Raw genomic sequence first — 16,114 nt, forward strand, 5'->3', positions numbered from 1 at the left:
TCGACTATCTTGATTCGATACTACGGATGAGAATTAGGGTACGGAATATTATAATATACGTGTTAGGAAAATAAGAATTGTTAGAAAGAGAGAGAGGGAGGAGGGGTGGTGGTGGTGGGTGGGACCAAGAACCACATGTAGAAGGAGATGTGAGTGTCCCCATTCCAACCGACTGGGCCTGAGAGAGGACTGAGCCCATAGTTGGTGGCTTAGGACAGCGACACCCATTACACCATTACACCCATTAGCCATTAACAACACAACCAACTCTCCCTCCCTCTTCCCAAACCCATATCTTTTACCCAATCTTCTTGATTGTGATACCTCCCTAGCTCTCTCTCTCTCTCTCTCTTTTTCTTTCTTATATAAATATTACATCAATCACTAATGTATGACTCACATCATTAGACAAACTATGGAAGAGGTTTCACTTTTTATTTAAAATGTTCATCATACCACTTTGCTACGATCTTTCATTCTTTAAAGAAGTTACGGTATTTGGATACTTGAGACGATGATGTACTTTCTAGTTTTTGTTTTGTGAGTTTGGTCTATACTTGAGTACATGAATTTACGTACTCTCAATTGATCTTGATTGTGTATGTTTTTTTCCTCTTCTCACATTTATGTTATGATAAGTTTGGATTGATTGAGACATGTGTGCTTTTGAAGATTAAAAGTAACTTTGTTTGGTACAAGAAGAATTGTTAAGTTAAACGATTTGTTTAATTATGGAGTCCACGACGTAAGAAGTTAATATATGCATGTCATAAAATTGATATCTTTAGTTTAACAACTATGTTCCTTTAAATCTTAGCTATTGTGATAACATTGGTAATTAGATTTTAAAATTTGTTAAATAGTTAATTAATTTGGTCCTTATGATTTAGTTCAAGTTTACAAATTAATTTTTCTCGAGAAACTACCTTTTCACCTACTCGACATCACACGTATTTTTACTTTTGTTTTTTGCATTCAAATTTTTAATAGCATATATATGAGCTCATTTATCACGTTACCGATTAGGTTAATATAGAGTAAGGGACAATTCTCTCCATTACTAACACATATATATTCCAATGAAACAAACTCAATCACTTAATTTCAACTAAACTATATAGTAATCAAAATTAAAACCAACTTAAACTACAAAAAATTATATTTAAACTTTTAAAATATAAATAAATAAATAGGATTAAAATCATACCCAAGTCATATAGTCTAAGAATATAATATAAGCAGACAAAATGGGTGTTATATATCCAAAATAGTTATACAAAAGCTAGCTATGATATACAAATTAAAAATGAGCTCCAATCTTTCTTTTCTCTCTCTCTATATATGCATAATAAGAAACTTCCTAAATAGTAAACTTCTAAAGTTGTTTTCCATCAAATTATATGTACTTAACTTTACAATAACATTTAACTAATCTTTAAAAAGGAAAAAAAAAAAAAAATTAGAACACATATAGATACTAAAACAATAGGTTGATACACATAAAGAATACATAAAAATGCAATTCTTAGGGGAGGAAAGAAAAGAAGAAGAAGAAGAAGAGGGCTATAATATGTTGAGGGTAGAGGTTAATTAGGGTGAGAGAGAAATAGGTTTAGAAATTTTGTAAAGAAAAATAGAGAGAGCAAAAGCCTAATATTGGACCCCATTTGCATGTGAACTTGTTTCCATCAACAAACAAATTGTTGTCTTTCATACTTCCAAAAATCAATGTCATTTCAATTCAATTCCCTTCTTCCTACTTTCTATAAAATATATATTCACAATTTCTATTTTTTTCTCTCTTTCACCCCTCCAAACCACTTCTTATTCTTATATAGAACCACTTTCCAATTCTAACACATCTCTCAATAGGGTATTATTATATAACAAAATGTTCTTTTGCCTCCCATCTTAATACTTTAATCTAATTTTGTTGATATATTTATCATTAAACAAAACTTAACGATATTTCATCCATCTATTTCATTGTCGTTACAATTCAAACAAAAATCATATTCATATCGAATTTTTTAGGATGGTATTATTTTTAGTTGAAAAAAATTTATATGCTTATTTTTTTTTGAAATGATTGATGGATCGGCATTTACCAATGAATTATGTACATAATTTATAAGAAAACAAGGTCTTCAACATTCATCAATAATTAAATCAAAGTTCCACAAATAAGATTATGAATTTTAAAAATGTTTGTACGAAATAATAATTTGAAAATCAGTTAAAGAATATAAATAATAATAATAATAAGCACACGTGCGGGAGACGTCAGCAATATTTTCTGATGATAAAGACCCACCACATGAGATTTTCTACTGTTACCCTCACCCAAAATGACGGTCCTACCAAGACCGTCGGATTTTACCCTAATCGAATTATGGCTGTGAATCACGGCCCTGTTTTTTTCACCATTACTGCCTGCCTAGTAGTTTCATCTTCTGCCCTCGGCTCCACCATACCTGTGTGTACCCTCAACTCATCCCCTCCAAAAGTAGAAAAAAATCAATTGTACAAAGTTTTGTAATTAATTATTTTGTCTTTCTTTATTATTATTTTATTAAAATCGTTTAAGTTTTAACATCGACGTTATTTTCTTTTGTTTTATAATCGTAACGAGATATAGAATGATATGGTGTATCTAATTTCATTGTGGTTAAACCTGACTCCAGTTCACAATAATGTAATTCATAATTCATGATTAGATAGAACGTTTTTGAGCTCGAATTGTAATTCTAAACTCATTATGTTTCTGCAATTTTCACGTTTTATAATCTCATTTCTGGTTTGTCTCCAATTTGATATGATTTCAACATTTCTCTAATTTTCAATAATTGTAATTATGTTCGGGACTCCCTACATGGATAAACCGCTACTATAACAATTGATTCTTCAACCATTCAAATGTTTTAAGAAAATAAAATTAAAAGAGAAAGAAAAGTTGGGTGTGTGGACAGTGTGAGAAGAAATTAAAGAAGAAAAGAAAAAAATAGGAAAGAATCAAAGGACACATTTTCTGTGTTTAGGTGTGGGTGTGGGACACCATTCACCTTAGCTAGGGCTTCACTTCTCCATCAAAATGCCTTCAATTTTAGACTATTTGTATATATGTATATGTATATAATTGATCATTTTTCTAATTTATAACACACTTTTTTAAACAAATAAAACTATTAATTTATAAGTGCATGTCATAATCCATATCCAACCCTACTACTTCAAAACAAAAACAAACATATATTCATCTTTTTATTTTATATTGCATGTCCTAGCTATGCATTCTCACTTATACTTCACAAAACTATATAATATCAAAAGAAAAATAAATTGAAAAATAATTAAATAACGAATTATACTCCAAACCCTTAAAAGTGGGTTTAATTTTCTTTTCTTGAAATAAATATATTTAAGTGCTAATATCACTATAATAAAACTATACATTGAAAAATAACATTGGTTCGTTTTGAGTTGAACAATATACACTTAAGGTGTAAGAACTTGATCGAATAATAATAATTTAGGACTTTTTAGGCCATCGCGAGAGCAATAAAAACGACTTAATTAATTTGAAATAGAGTTGTATATTGAAATTAGAGGGTAGTTTAAAAAATAAATTACGTGGAACCCACTTAATAAATTGCTATATAGAATCAATTTTAGGTGTTTTTATTATTTAAAATTTATATATATGAAAGAAAAAAAAGGGGTCAATGTCAAGCTTAGTTTTCAAAGATAAAAATTAAAGAGACCCCTAGTAAACACATAAACAAGCTGGTGTAGGTGAGAAAAATAATAGAATCCAAGTGGAGAAATGATGAATATGTAGTGTGTAGTTCAATAATTATATTTCTTTGTCAAAAATGATCATTAACAGTGGACTCAATTATGTAACATTTTTTATATAAAAGCATCTAGCTAGGGATTTTATTATTTCACATCCAATCATACTTAAACACATAAATTTAATTATTTTATTTTATGATGTGTGTGTCCCATTTTAACCTAAGAAAGTATGCATATATTAACTTTCCTAATTCACCCAAAAGGTCTCAAACCCTAATGTGCTTGTTGACTCTTTCTTCACCCACTATATATATATAAACACCTAATTCTCTCCTTCTCACAGTTTCTTCATTTTATGTTATAGTGTATATATATGATCATAAATGCATTTTTCTTTCTTATAAGTAGTATAATATAACACACGGGTGAAATCACCGATGGAGTGGAGCGATCTTCGTCGTTCGTTTATATAGGGTAGAGAAGAGGATGATGTAGGTGGTCGGTTCATGAATTAATTATGGTCATGTTTGGTAAGGAATAATCACAAATTTTGCACAATCTATATGTAATACACTCTATCGTACATTGGTCCAGTCCTACTAGTGAATCAATTATAGTGCTTAAATAGGAGTCCATCAACCCTATATTTGAACTACAATGTTGATAAACTTCTATCACACGCTATAATATTTTGGATTGATTGCTAGGTTGTAATTGTGTTATTGGGTACGTATGAAATATATATAAAGTAAGAATTTGGATTTTATATATATATTACTTGATAAGGTTTGTTTTTAGTATTTGTGTTTGGATTCAAGTTGTCTTTCCTTTCCTTTTATTAATTATAAACTAATTAAATTAGTTCCATAAAAAGGAAACTTATGAAACCCCAAACCTACATTTGGGATCCAACCAAACTTTATAATAAATTGAATCTATTCCAACTTGTTCACTATTGCAATTGTGCCGTGGCATTAAATTATAGTAAGTGTTCGTACTACTTGACACTTTATAAATGTTAGTTCTCATATTTTATAGGTATGTTATATAAAAGGAAGAGAGAACATACGTTATATCATTACGTGTGTAGTACTCGTACAAGATGTCCTATCATCAACGTCTTAAAAACTATATTTAAAATTAATTAAAGAATAATTTGCATTACATTGACATATAACATATAGTGCATTTTGCATTTATATTCTAAATATATTCTCACATGTTGGAATATTAAGTAAAGTTGTGATGAAAATTTATCATATTTTAATAACATATATATAGAATATCTTTATTCCTTATTTGGCTATATTGTTATATCAAGATTTATCACCAAAGGCCTAAAAACATATAGACAACAAAAGAAAATACATAATATATCCAAAATTATTTTAATTTGACCCCAGCTCCATCTAATTAAACCCTAAACCTACTTAAACTTTACCTTTTTTATCTTGACAATCCAAACCTCTAATTTCGACCCAAAAAAATGCAAAAATCTTCGTAAAATTATTAGTGTCAATCAAAAAAGTCTCGAACTAAGTTTTTTTCCTTCTAAAATCTTATTGATTTCATATTGTTCACATATGAGAGAAATTATCAAAAAAAATATCTAAAACGAGAACATTGAATAATAAAACATTTTTAAAACTTTAAGATTAAGATTGCATTTCTTTATACCATATACGAATTTAGCATTAGAAATTAAACGTTTAAGTGGCAAGTTTATAGCCACATATACATATACATATATATATATTCTCAAATATATTATAATATTCCGATAACTATTTAAAAAAGTAAAAAGAAAAATCAGATGATTTTATTTAAGAATATTTATGTGATTTGATGCATAAAGATGGAAAGTTGATTAGGGAGAGATATTAAGGATTTAAACGTGGAAATCAACCCACTGAATAATTGCATACGATGGTCCTTTGAATTATCATAATTTGTGTTTGTGATCCTTTGAAATTTGAAATTTGAAATTGAATTTGGATTAATTAATTATAAAAGTGAGAATTAAATTGTGATAATAAAAAAAGGTTGGATAATTGTAATTAATTAAATACATTAGTTAGGCAAAAAGAGAGTTGAGGGAATGGTGGGCGCATTAATTGCTTATATATGAAGTTCGAGGAAGGAAGGTGTGTGATGGGATCGTGGGTGCACTAATCACTTTCATTATTATTGTTTTCTTTTTTTTAATTTCAATAAACCATCATTAACTTCATTGCATTGTATATTAATTATCCTAATCCACATCTACATTTTTCTCTTTCTTTGTTGTTGTTTTTATATATATACATAGATTACATTTCAATTATACTCTCCATTCTATTATAGTTCATCAATTTTCTAGGGTCCAATGGTTGAAGGTTGAATTTAGGGAAGATAAGATAAAAAGAGTCGCCTTCCAAGCGTAATATGGAAAAAAATAAACTATTTATCATTCGTATTCGTAGTAAAGAAAAAACTGAGTATTACATTGTATTTCATTATGTCGTGAAATGTGAATGTTTTTCAAATTTTGGTGAGAGGTGTATGTGTGCTGGTTGGGAGGGTTTCTTGGACCGATATGAAAAATTGAGTTGGGCGAGTTATTGGTATGACTCGAATTGGATTTTCAACCATACCCTTAAAATTCATGTTGGGTTAGTTGATTTGTCAAAGGTTTTTTTTTTTTCTTTCTATAAAACACATTTTAATACTATTATGAATTTTGCATAGACATTATGACAATATATATAAATATGTATAAAAGGTCGGGTTGTAGTTAACCTTGAAATTTGAAAGTGTAACCTGTGACCTAACATAAGTCTTACAATTTGGATTGGGTAGTCCTGATTGTTTGAATTGTTTACTTATTTGAACACCATTGTAAATTAGATATTAACTCAAATGTTTAAGCTAATAAGTGAAAGTAAATTAAATATTATATCATATAATACTCATCGTCAATTAAGGGATTAAAGGTGAAAGGACAAAACTACTACGACCACCTGCTTTGATACCATCCTAAGTCACAGTTAATCCAAAATGTCAAGGTTTTAAGATAAATTTAATATTATAGCCTGTGACATTTCTTTACCCCATTTTGACTAATTGATTCAAATATAACAATCCAATCTTGTTAATCAAAAGAAGAGGAGGGGCATAGGGTTGCACTTGTGAATATTATCTAAAGCTAATCATGATATTAACTAAAATCTAGGAGGTTTGAAGTGAAAACTATATCAAGTTAATTATGCCTATATAGAAAAAAACCACTAAATCAAATTTAGAAAGTCGATTTCTTTTTTAATTTATAGCACTCAACCCTCCAACTCCCAACTTTGAATAGGTAAAACAAACTATTATAATTAAACTCACCAAAATTATAATCTTCGTGTTTCCAACCGTTATAACCTACACTTAATTTTTTACTCTAAACTAATTCAGTATGCACCTTAAACACAATCTATTATAATTTATACCAAATCAATTTACATTTCAAACAAAGACTTTTAAATCGTGTCTAGCTACCGAGAGAATGAGAAAAAAAGAGGGAGAGACATCGATGTGAGGGAGATTGCATGACTAAAATGAACATTTTGAAAACACATGAATTCAAAACTATAATTAAGTATAGGAACTTTTATTTAGAATATGATTATAAGAAAACAACCATACATGAGAGCAGTGCTTACTAGCTTTCTAATAACAACTGATTTGCACGAGGGAGAATTTGAGTTCAATATATATATATATTTGTTTTCAAATCAATAAGAATTACACGAACGAAAGAATCTACCTATGTAATTGAAAACCTATAAATATAGAAATTGACTTTTAGGAAGAAGCATAACAAAAAAAGTAAAATGAACACACTATTTTGTAAAGCTAGGGTTCCATAGTTGTTAAAAAATTGATAGGGTTACTAAACAAAGGGTTTTGATACCAAATTCAAATAGGCATAGGAATGAATTTTTACTCAAAAACCCATGATGGGTAAACTCTATAGGACATAGACAAGAGGGGTAATAGAGTAAATTGAGATGTATGCAAAATGAGGGATATATTGGTAAATTGATAATTTACTTGAAAAATATTAGACATATGAAGCTGTGCAGGGGATATTTGTCAGTGTTTAGAAGCTGAGATTCAGAGACTCTCACACACTTCCCCAAATTTCTTTATCATCATAAGCCCATCGAACACTCTCAAGAAAAACAAGAAATTTAAGGGAAAAAAAGAAGAAGAAGAAAGAGGGGAAATCGTTTTTGGGTTTTTTGTTTTCCCCCAAATGTGTGGTTCAGTTTTTCTCTAGAAAGTTTTTTCGATTTTGTTCCTTTCTGAAAATGCAAGACATACACTCGATCGCCGGAGGAAGTCGGTTGTTCGGCGGCGGGGGAGGCGGAGACCGTCGTTTACGGCCACATCTTCACCATCATCAAAACCACCAAGCTTTGAAGTGTCCAAGGTGTGATTCTCTTAATACCAAGTTTTGTTATTATAATAATTATAATCTCTCTCAGCCACGTCATTTCTGCAAGAGTTGCCGTCGTTACTGGACCAAAGGTGGCGTCCTACGTAACGTCCCCGTCGGGGGTGGTTGCCGGAAAACCAAACGCTCTTCTTCTTCTAAATCTAAGTCTAACTCCTCCGACGCAGTGGCGACTCCTCCTCCACTACCTCCGCCTCCTCTTCCTCTTCCACTTCGTGATCGCAAATCCACTTCTCATTCCAGTAGCGAGAGTTCGAGTTTAACCGCAACAACTACGACCGCTGCGGCGGCGGCGGCAGCGGCAGCGACTGAGGCTGTGTCGGCTCCGTCGTCTAATTCGGCATCGGGTTTATTGAACGTACATGATACGAAATTGTTCACTGGTTCATCGACGACAAATACAAACCCTAATTTCGAAGTTCCGGACTGCGGGATTTTCTCGGAAATCGGAAGCTTCACCAGCTTGATCACATCGTCTAACGAGACATTAGCGTTTGGATTTGGTAATATGGCGGACGTGACGGCGTTTGCGATGAATAATCACCATCAGTTTCAAAATCAGACGGCGAACCAATGGCCCCCGCCGCCACCGCCGTCGCAGAGAATGATGAACGTTAACGATGAACTGAAGATGCAGGGTATGACGGACAGCAGCGGCGGCGGAGGAGGAGGAGGAGGAGGAGGGTATATGGATCAAACGGCTCAAGTGGATCCGAATAGCAGATCAAACAACATTGGATTTGGAGCGTTAGATTGGCAATCTAACGGTGATCATCAAGTCTTGTTTGATTTACCTACAGCCGTTGATCAAGCATACTGGAGTCAAAATCAATGGAATGATCAAGACCAGCCGAATCTGTACCTTCCGTAAATCACTCTACAGTCGGGACTTTCGTAGCCCTATCACCTCCGTTCTTTTTTCCTTTTTTTGTTAATCAAATCTTAATTTTAATTTTTTTAATCCTAATTTTAGTATAAGATTAAAGAAATATCTCTCAATGAAAAACAAAAATCAAACCCAAATTTCGAAATAGAAAAACAAAAGAGAGACAGAGAGAGAGAAAAAAAAATTATGAAAAATGTGACTCTGCAGCTTCTTTCTTCTTCTTCTGTATGTAAATTCGTCTATAGTATATTAAATTTGTTTTTCCCTTTATGATGTTATTTATTTCTTTAATTATGGGAAATTTAAATGCTTTGAATATTTTGTTGTTTAAAATGAAGATTAGGATTAATTAATCAAGTTAGAGATAAAGAAAGGAGAGGGGGTGGTGACGGGTGACGTACGAAGTCGGTTGAAGAGGTGGGGCCGAGGGTCAGCATGCGATATTATGAGTCCACGTAAGGTGGGGCCCAGAAGGGGAGGGGCCACGTGGGTTTAGGTGATAGGTGACGGGTGAGAGGAGGTCGGTTTGTCCTGTCTTTCAGAGTTGGAGGGGAGAGATATGGTAGTGATGATTTATGGGGATTTGGTGAGGATGAGGATGACGTGGAAGATATATTGGTGGTGACGTGGGGGCCACGTATGTTATGTTGTTGTTTACAAAGGACGGAGAATATGGAGGGATTTGGTCTGTGGGCTTTTTTTGTTTAGTGGGCCGAGTCAAAAGTCTTTTCCTTTCATTCAAACGGTTTTTACTGTGGACTTACTGTTTCTTCCTCAAACTTGCGGTTCTCAATGCACCCACCACCCCTACTTTTTATTTATTTATTTTTTTATTTATTACTCTCTCCCTTTCTTACATTTGTCGGTTACATTTAAGTCCAGTTTTATTATGTTTATGAACCCATTGAGGTGTTTAGATAAAGATGTAATAGATAGAGAATCAGAATGTGATTTCTGTTGAGAGTGCATTGTATTGAGTTTGAAACGTAACTGTACTATGCAAAACGCTTCACTTTACTTGGTTGGGTGATGAGATGGAACAGTTTTATGTGGAACTTGGTAACATAATTAAAGCATGGGAAGAATACAGGACTGATATCAAATCAAAATAGTTAACAGGATGATGTTAATGAACAACAGTTATATTAAATTTGTGTTGTTAATGTTTAATGAAAACAGTTTGCTGAATTTTGAGTGTAAGATCACGAATATTGTTGAAGTAGAGAAGTAAAAGCATCTTCTAAATGCTCAAGGCAAGTATGAGTGTCATGATTTTGTGAAATTTTGTTTTATTATAAAAGAGAAATTAAAATAGAAAGAAGATATTACAGAAGTCTAACCAATTGAGAGAGGAAACTTCATGCAGGTGGTGTTAGTGGTACAGATGGAAGATGTGTTCTGTCAAAAACTCTGCCTAACCATATAGTACTGTCCACAGAGAATTTCTTTTCTTCTTATTTCTTACATCTCTCTCCCAATACTCCACATATTTCATTCAATTTTTCAACAGGAAAAATATATTTAATTAAAATTTTGAAAAGGATGGGTCCTTGAGCTGTGAATTGAAGCATCACAGCTCACATGTAAGCTTTTCATTTATTTGATAATGAAAACACTGATTAGCCTTGCCCTTTCTTCTTCTGCCCCCAAAGGCCCATCTGTCACTTCCTATTTGATTAACATTGCTAACCAAAACCCCCCCTTTTGTCTCAGCTAACTCAAATATCACATGCCCTTCTGTGGTCCTAGCATATCATTTCAGTTTCAATCTTCTTCTTCTCTCTCTCTCTCTCTCCCGACAAACGGTCGATAAGTTTTGAGCCGTTTTTCGATATGGGAGCTTGTTGACATAGGATAGCAAATTGTAATCAGTAAAATGTTAAACGTCTGAGAACTGTTACTTCCATATCTGTGGTTGTTGGTTTGCTGGTAGTGGGGATAGAGATTTGATTGTAAAGTACTCTGCTACACAATGGTCCTAAGATGGAGAGAATTGGCATGCATGATCAAGTGAGACGTGACTTGTGTAAAGTCATTTTCATTGTCTTCCTTCTAAATAGGCCTCACATAAGAATTGTACATTCATGGTTCCAACCGCAATCGCGTTTTCGATTGGGACTTGGCACATGGTGGTGGCTTATGGTGGTCCTTAACTGTAACCCGCCTCCTCCCTGCTCGACGATGCTTCTGACCACTGCAAAACTGGTGTCACCTGCATTGTTTAGACATAATCAAAACATAGTGGTAATGGTGGGGAGATGTAATGGTAGAAATGGATGGTGTGAGCTAAGAATGAAAAGATAGTATTACCTAAACAGACAGATTTGGCACCTACTTTCCCAAGCTAATGGTTTTTTGTTTGTGTGGCCAACAGTGGTTTCCACTGCATATTAAATGGTCCAATGGAGCATCATTAGATGCTCAGTTTCAAGACTCTTAATACACACTAAAAGTGGGCACCATTTGGCTTAAGGCTCCCAAGTTGGATTAGGATTGGACTGAGCTATCTATCAACTCAACCATTTGTCTCACAAGAGCTCTAGAAACTTCCAGCAATCTAATTATAGTTGAGGAGGATCTTATCCTACTATTCCCATGATATCTTCTTCTTGACCTGATTTCAACTATATCATTATTTTATGTGCAAAAGTCAGAAGCCATTGAGATTACAAATTTGAGCAATAATGGATTAAGAATGTGGTAGAAAGTTTCATAAGTAACTGTAGCTTACTTGGGAATATCTAAAGATTAAGTGGAGTAGGACCACTTTTATTGGAGTTCATCCATAGGTTAAATAAGTATCATATTACTACCTTATGTCTTCGATTTACTCTTTAAAGATCTCTTCACGTGTGGGCTCCATACTACTAACAATAATAAGAGGTGAGGTCTAACATATAGGTTATTAATATGAAACCAAAAATATTTAAATTTGGTAGGTCTTATTTTATTGCTAATAGAGGAAATTTCTAGTACTACGAAAATCTTCCACCATACTTAAGCTACCTCATCGGTGACATTTAAGAATGGTATGAAGTCCATCAAATACAATTATATATCATTTAATTACGTGTAAATTTTTTTGAAGGGAATGGATTTTGTACTGGTATAGTACTTGATTCAAGCTTAAAGCTATTAAAATCTTGATTCAACTTTTTAACCATTGAGCTGGGCATAACCTTCCAGTGGAGCTTTCCTTCTCAACTTTTGAGTTAAGTGGTTTTTTAGGAACTCTTTAAAATTCTCAAATGTCTTATTTTCTTGATTGGTAATTGTCTAAGCTAATATCTGAGGCTAAAAGTGAGACACAATGTAAACAATGTATTCAGAACATGGGTTTTTTATGCTATAAAATAAACTACAACACAAATGTTGGGATCACTGTAGTTCTACATATATCATACAAATGAAAATGAATCTGAGTGAAAACAATCAAGAGCACTGACAGGTTGGGCAACAAGAGGCTCAGAAATTACAGCAGGGAAAACATAGTCTCCATAGTTTCCGCCTTCGTGTTTGCAACGGATCAGCTTTTGCCATCCTTTCTGGACTTCCATTCCATTCTGTTGGCAAACTGTGAATTCAAGAAGAGGTCAAGATCATAAGCTATATGTTTCAGTTTCAATTAATGAAGTAGAATGAGATAATGTTTAGAGAAGCAAAAGTACATTGGAAAAGCAAAAGAATGTGAGCTGTTGGTGCTGCTATTCGACCGAAGAGATCCACTGCCCAAATAAGACGACAATGAGGGTCTTCTCACTGAGTTCAAACTAGGATCACCTGCAGAGGAACAATGGCTACTGTATAATCCCGTTTCATTTTCGGGTGTATAGTACTCGGCCATGGTACAGTCACGACAATGACCACAACCTGCCGTCCAATTGCTGCTACCACCCTCTACTGTGCTTTGTGATAAACCGGAGTTGCGACAAATGCTGCCATGTTCAATGTTGCTTCTGGCAACTGCTTTGCCTTTGTTTTTGTTTTCATCGAGTATCTTATTCAATGATATTGCAATCGAGTTTGTAGAAGATGCTTCCTTTTTACCTGTAACCTACTAAGGGTGCAGACAATCAAATTAAATTTTCTAGTTAAAAAGGATCTCAGGAAGAATGCTAAGCTAAGGTTGCTCTCACCTTTCTATCAAGAAATAATTTTGGCACAGATTTCTTATGAGGAACCTCAGAAGGAACTTCATCTATTGCATCAGAATGAAACTTTTGCTTCTCATAAACTTCGTTAAAGTTTTTATCAAGAGTCTGTGTTGAATCAGTACTTGAAATTGTCGACTCCGAATCGTTGGATTCTTCAGTTGATTCAGCATCAGTTTCTCCTGCATTGTATTTGAGCATGCAGGGGACATGATCGTTTTCTGTGTGACAGCTCTCCTCAAAGCACTTTTCACGTGAAGTTACTGCTTCGTCAATGCAAATGTCTTTCACAAATTCATAGTTTGTTTCTTGAAGAAAAACAACAAGCTCAGGCAATTCGTCTTCGATTGAACTCTTGACTGAACTCTTCGAGGAATACCGACTCATTCTATCTCCACTTGCTTCTGATTCACTAGGACCAGCATCGCTCTCTTGTACAACATAATTTCTTCTCTTAAAGAACTCAATATCATCAACTTTCAATTTATTCTTCTCCACTTTTCGGCTTTTCTTCATATTGTCTACTACCAAATCAGAAAATTCGTTCCTCATCTATTCTCTAATGATGAACAAATCACCAAATTTCCCGATTGGTACCTATAGATTCTGCTAAGTTGGATCCTTCCAATTCTAATGAAGCTGTCAACAAATTTGTTAAACGCTTAAAAGGAAGAGATTGCATGCAAGAAAAGGAACAATCATACATCAATCATCTTATAGTTGATTACATGACATGGAAAATAAACAATGGACATTCAACTTAACATTGTTTTGGGAGAATCAACTCCCTGGTTGAATGTCATAAGCAGCCTAGAATACAACCAAAAACAAAACTACCATTTTCACAAGAAACAGCCGAGGTCTATGTTTCTTCCCCTTACTCTTTCCTAAGATTTCGTTTATCGGCAGCCAAACAAAGACAAAAAGAGCGAGAAAGTGACACTGAAATTACAAATTGCATATATGAACAATCATAAAGCTCAAGAAACCCACGGATCAAGTAATAAACAAACGACGATCACCTGTCTTTCAGAACAGATAAATCCCAAACAAGACCTTGCCAATGTCAGAGCTGAAGCATGGGCAAACGCTTGGAGGGCATCAAGATTGTTAATGTCTAGAAAACAGTAAAATATTAAATTATCTAATCTCCATCTCCTTCCCCTTGTCCAAGAAGATCAAAAAGGGACAAGGTAAAAGTTCGCATGCAAAATTATATGGTCATATAAAGCAGATACATAACTCAAACACATAAATGGCAGGCAACTAAATCACATTGAATGCCCATAAAAGTTTAAACGGTCTCCATTGACCAAACCCCTATTTGCTACACAACCCTATATAGAAACAGTTTCATTTAATATAATAAATTATGGTATGTTAATGATGCTCGTAGAATGCACTTGCTAATTGGAAATATGAATGTACATGCTCTAGACTACGAAGATTTATTCAATACAGATATAATGGAACTCATCCAAAAATACGGAATCCTCAACCATCTTCAACGGGAGTAGTCGTAGAGATCGTGAATCAACGTAACGTTGTAGCCAATCACAGCATCCATATTCCTGAAAGAGAATGTCCTAGCTAAGCAATACCCACGAACCAGCCGGAAAATCCCCGTCCCTCCGACGACCGGCATCTCCCGGACTTCGTTCATGATGGGATTCCGCCCAACGACGCTGAACGAGCTACCGTTGTACTGTCCGCCGGTCATCCCGAAGGTAAGCGTCATCAAAAGGCTGAACTCATTCTGCTGCGCCGACATTGCATAAATCCCCTGAGCACGACCTATCAACGTCGAGTTCAACTCCGGCGTCACCGTGAGTGGGTTATCCATCATGAAAACAGACCCAAACATGGCGGCGATTGGATCCGTACCAGCATAGTTCGTCTGCCGGCCGGCGACTTGAATCGCGGTGGGGTTCGGACCACTCACGATATCATGCATGTAGAACTGAATCCGGGTCACATTAGGGTCTAACGCTTCAGTTGAACAAACAGCTACGAGAATCGCCATAGAAATCACCAAAATCTTGCTGGAAACGGCCATGGTTAACTCGCTTCAGTACGAACCCAGTTGCAGATTGCATTATTGGGTGAACGGAAGATAATATAGCAAATCCAAATGGCGGAGAATTTAGCTCCTTGGTAACTACGTCGAGGAAAATTGTATTAGAAAATTCAAAGAATTTGAAAAATGAAAAAATACCAAGAACAATCTGAACTGTGTGATTGACCGTTGGACAAAAAATAGCGAAATAGAACAGATTAAGCAACCAAAACGTTTGGAAGTCAAGAGATTGGTGAAGAGGGTCTAGAAATTTGGAGCATGAGATGGTTTAGAAAATGAAAATTTTGGATTGATTTGAGACTTTTCATTCAACGCAGTAAGAACAAGAAGGTGGGAACTTCGAGCTGCCTCTACCTAACGTGGCGGGAGAAAATTATAATAATACTAATTATCTTCATATATATTCTAACGTTTCAAACTTTTTCATAGCACAATTCATCTAACGTTCTAATTGAATTTGTTTTCCTAAAACATTGTTTGAGTTTTTTTTGAACTACTTTATAAAAGTGAGTTTATAGGGTTCGAACCACTTTTACTGATGCTATAAATAAGTGGTAGCATACATCTATTCTCCGTTTTATTTATTTATTTAAATCATTTCAAATTTTATTCAAAACGATAACATCGTAGAGTAATTAAAATATACATAGGGTTAGAGTTTATTTCTAAGGAGGTATATATGCCATACCCTTAATTCAACTTATTTTCCCAATAAGAAATAT

The 16,114-nt window shown here is 33.9% G+C and overlaps 3 protein-coding genes across 4 annotated transcripts; 1 reads left to right on the top strand and 2 right to left on the bottom strand.

Moving 5' to 3' along the window:
• Positions 1 to 8,132: 8,132 nt before the first annotated feature.
• Positions 8,133 to 9,149, top strand: LOC101212701 (dof zinc finger protein DOF5.4). The gene has a single exon (XM_011650286.2). The coding sequence runs from the start codon at positions 8,133 to 8,135 to the stop codon at positions 9,147 to 9,149; it is 1,017 nt and encodes a 338-aa protein (XP_011648588.1).
• A 1,358-nt stretch (positions 9,150 to 10,507) lies between these two features.
• On the bottom strand, positions 10,508 to 14,475 carry LOC105434534. 2 transcript variants are annotated; one of them, XM_031886150.1, is made up of 4 exons: positions 13,301 to 14,111; positions 12,833 to 13,218; positions 12,611 to 12,738; positions 10,508 to 11,376 (listed from the first exon to the last, which is right to left on the bottom strand). In XM_031886150.1, exons 1-3 carry the CDS (start codon positions 13,865 to 13,867, stop codon positions 12,630 to 12,632), a joined length of 1,062 nt encoding a protein of 353 aa, XP_031742010.1. In that variant the 5' UTR covers positions 13,868 to 14,111; the 3' UTR covers positions 10,508 to 11,376; positions 12,611 to 12,629. The 2 variants fall into 2 exon arrangements, with proteins under 2 accessions (XP_031742010.1, XP_031742012.1); XM_031886152.1 differs by lacking the exon at positions 10,508 to 11,376 and adding an exon at positions 14,338 to 14,475 and having other exon boundaries at positions 12,466 to 12,738; positions 13,301 to 13,954.
• A 40-nt stretch (positions 14,476 to 14,515) lies between these two features.
• On the bottom strand, positions 14,516 to 15,840 carry LOC116404010 (dirigent protein 22-like). Its single transcript, XM_031886158.1, has one exon. It carries the CDS (start codon positions 15,369 to 15,371, stop codon positions 14,820 to 14,822), a length of 552 nt encoding a protein of 183 aa, XP_031742018.1. The 5' UTR covers positions 15,372 to 15,840; the 3' UTR covers positions 14,516 to 14,819.
• Positions 15,841 to 16,114: the final 274 nt, after the last annotated feature.

This window comes from Cucumis sativus, chromosome 1 (assembly GCF_000004075.3).
Source record: "Cucumis sativus cultivar 9930 chromosome 1, Cucumber_9930_V3, whole genome shotgun sequence".
NCBI lineage: Eukaryota > Viridiplantae > Streptophyta > Magnoliopsida > Cucurbitales > Cucurbitaceae > Cucumis > Cucumis sativus.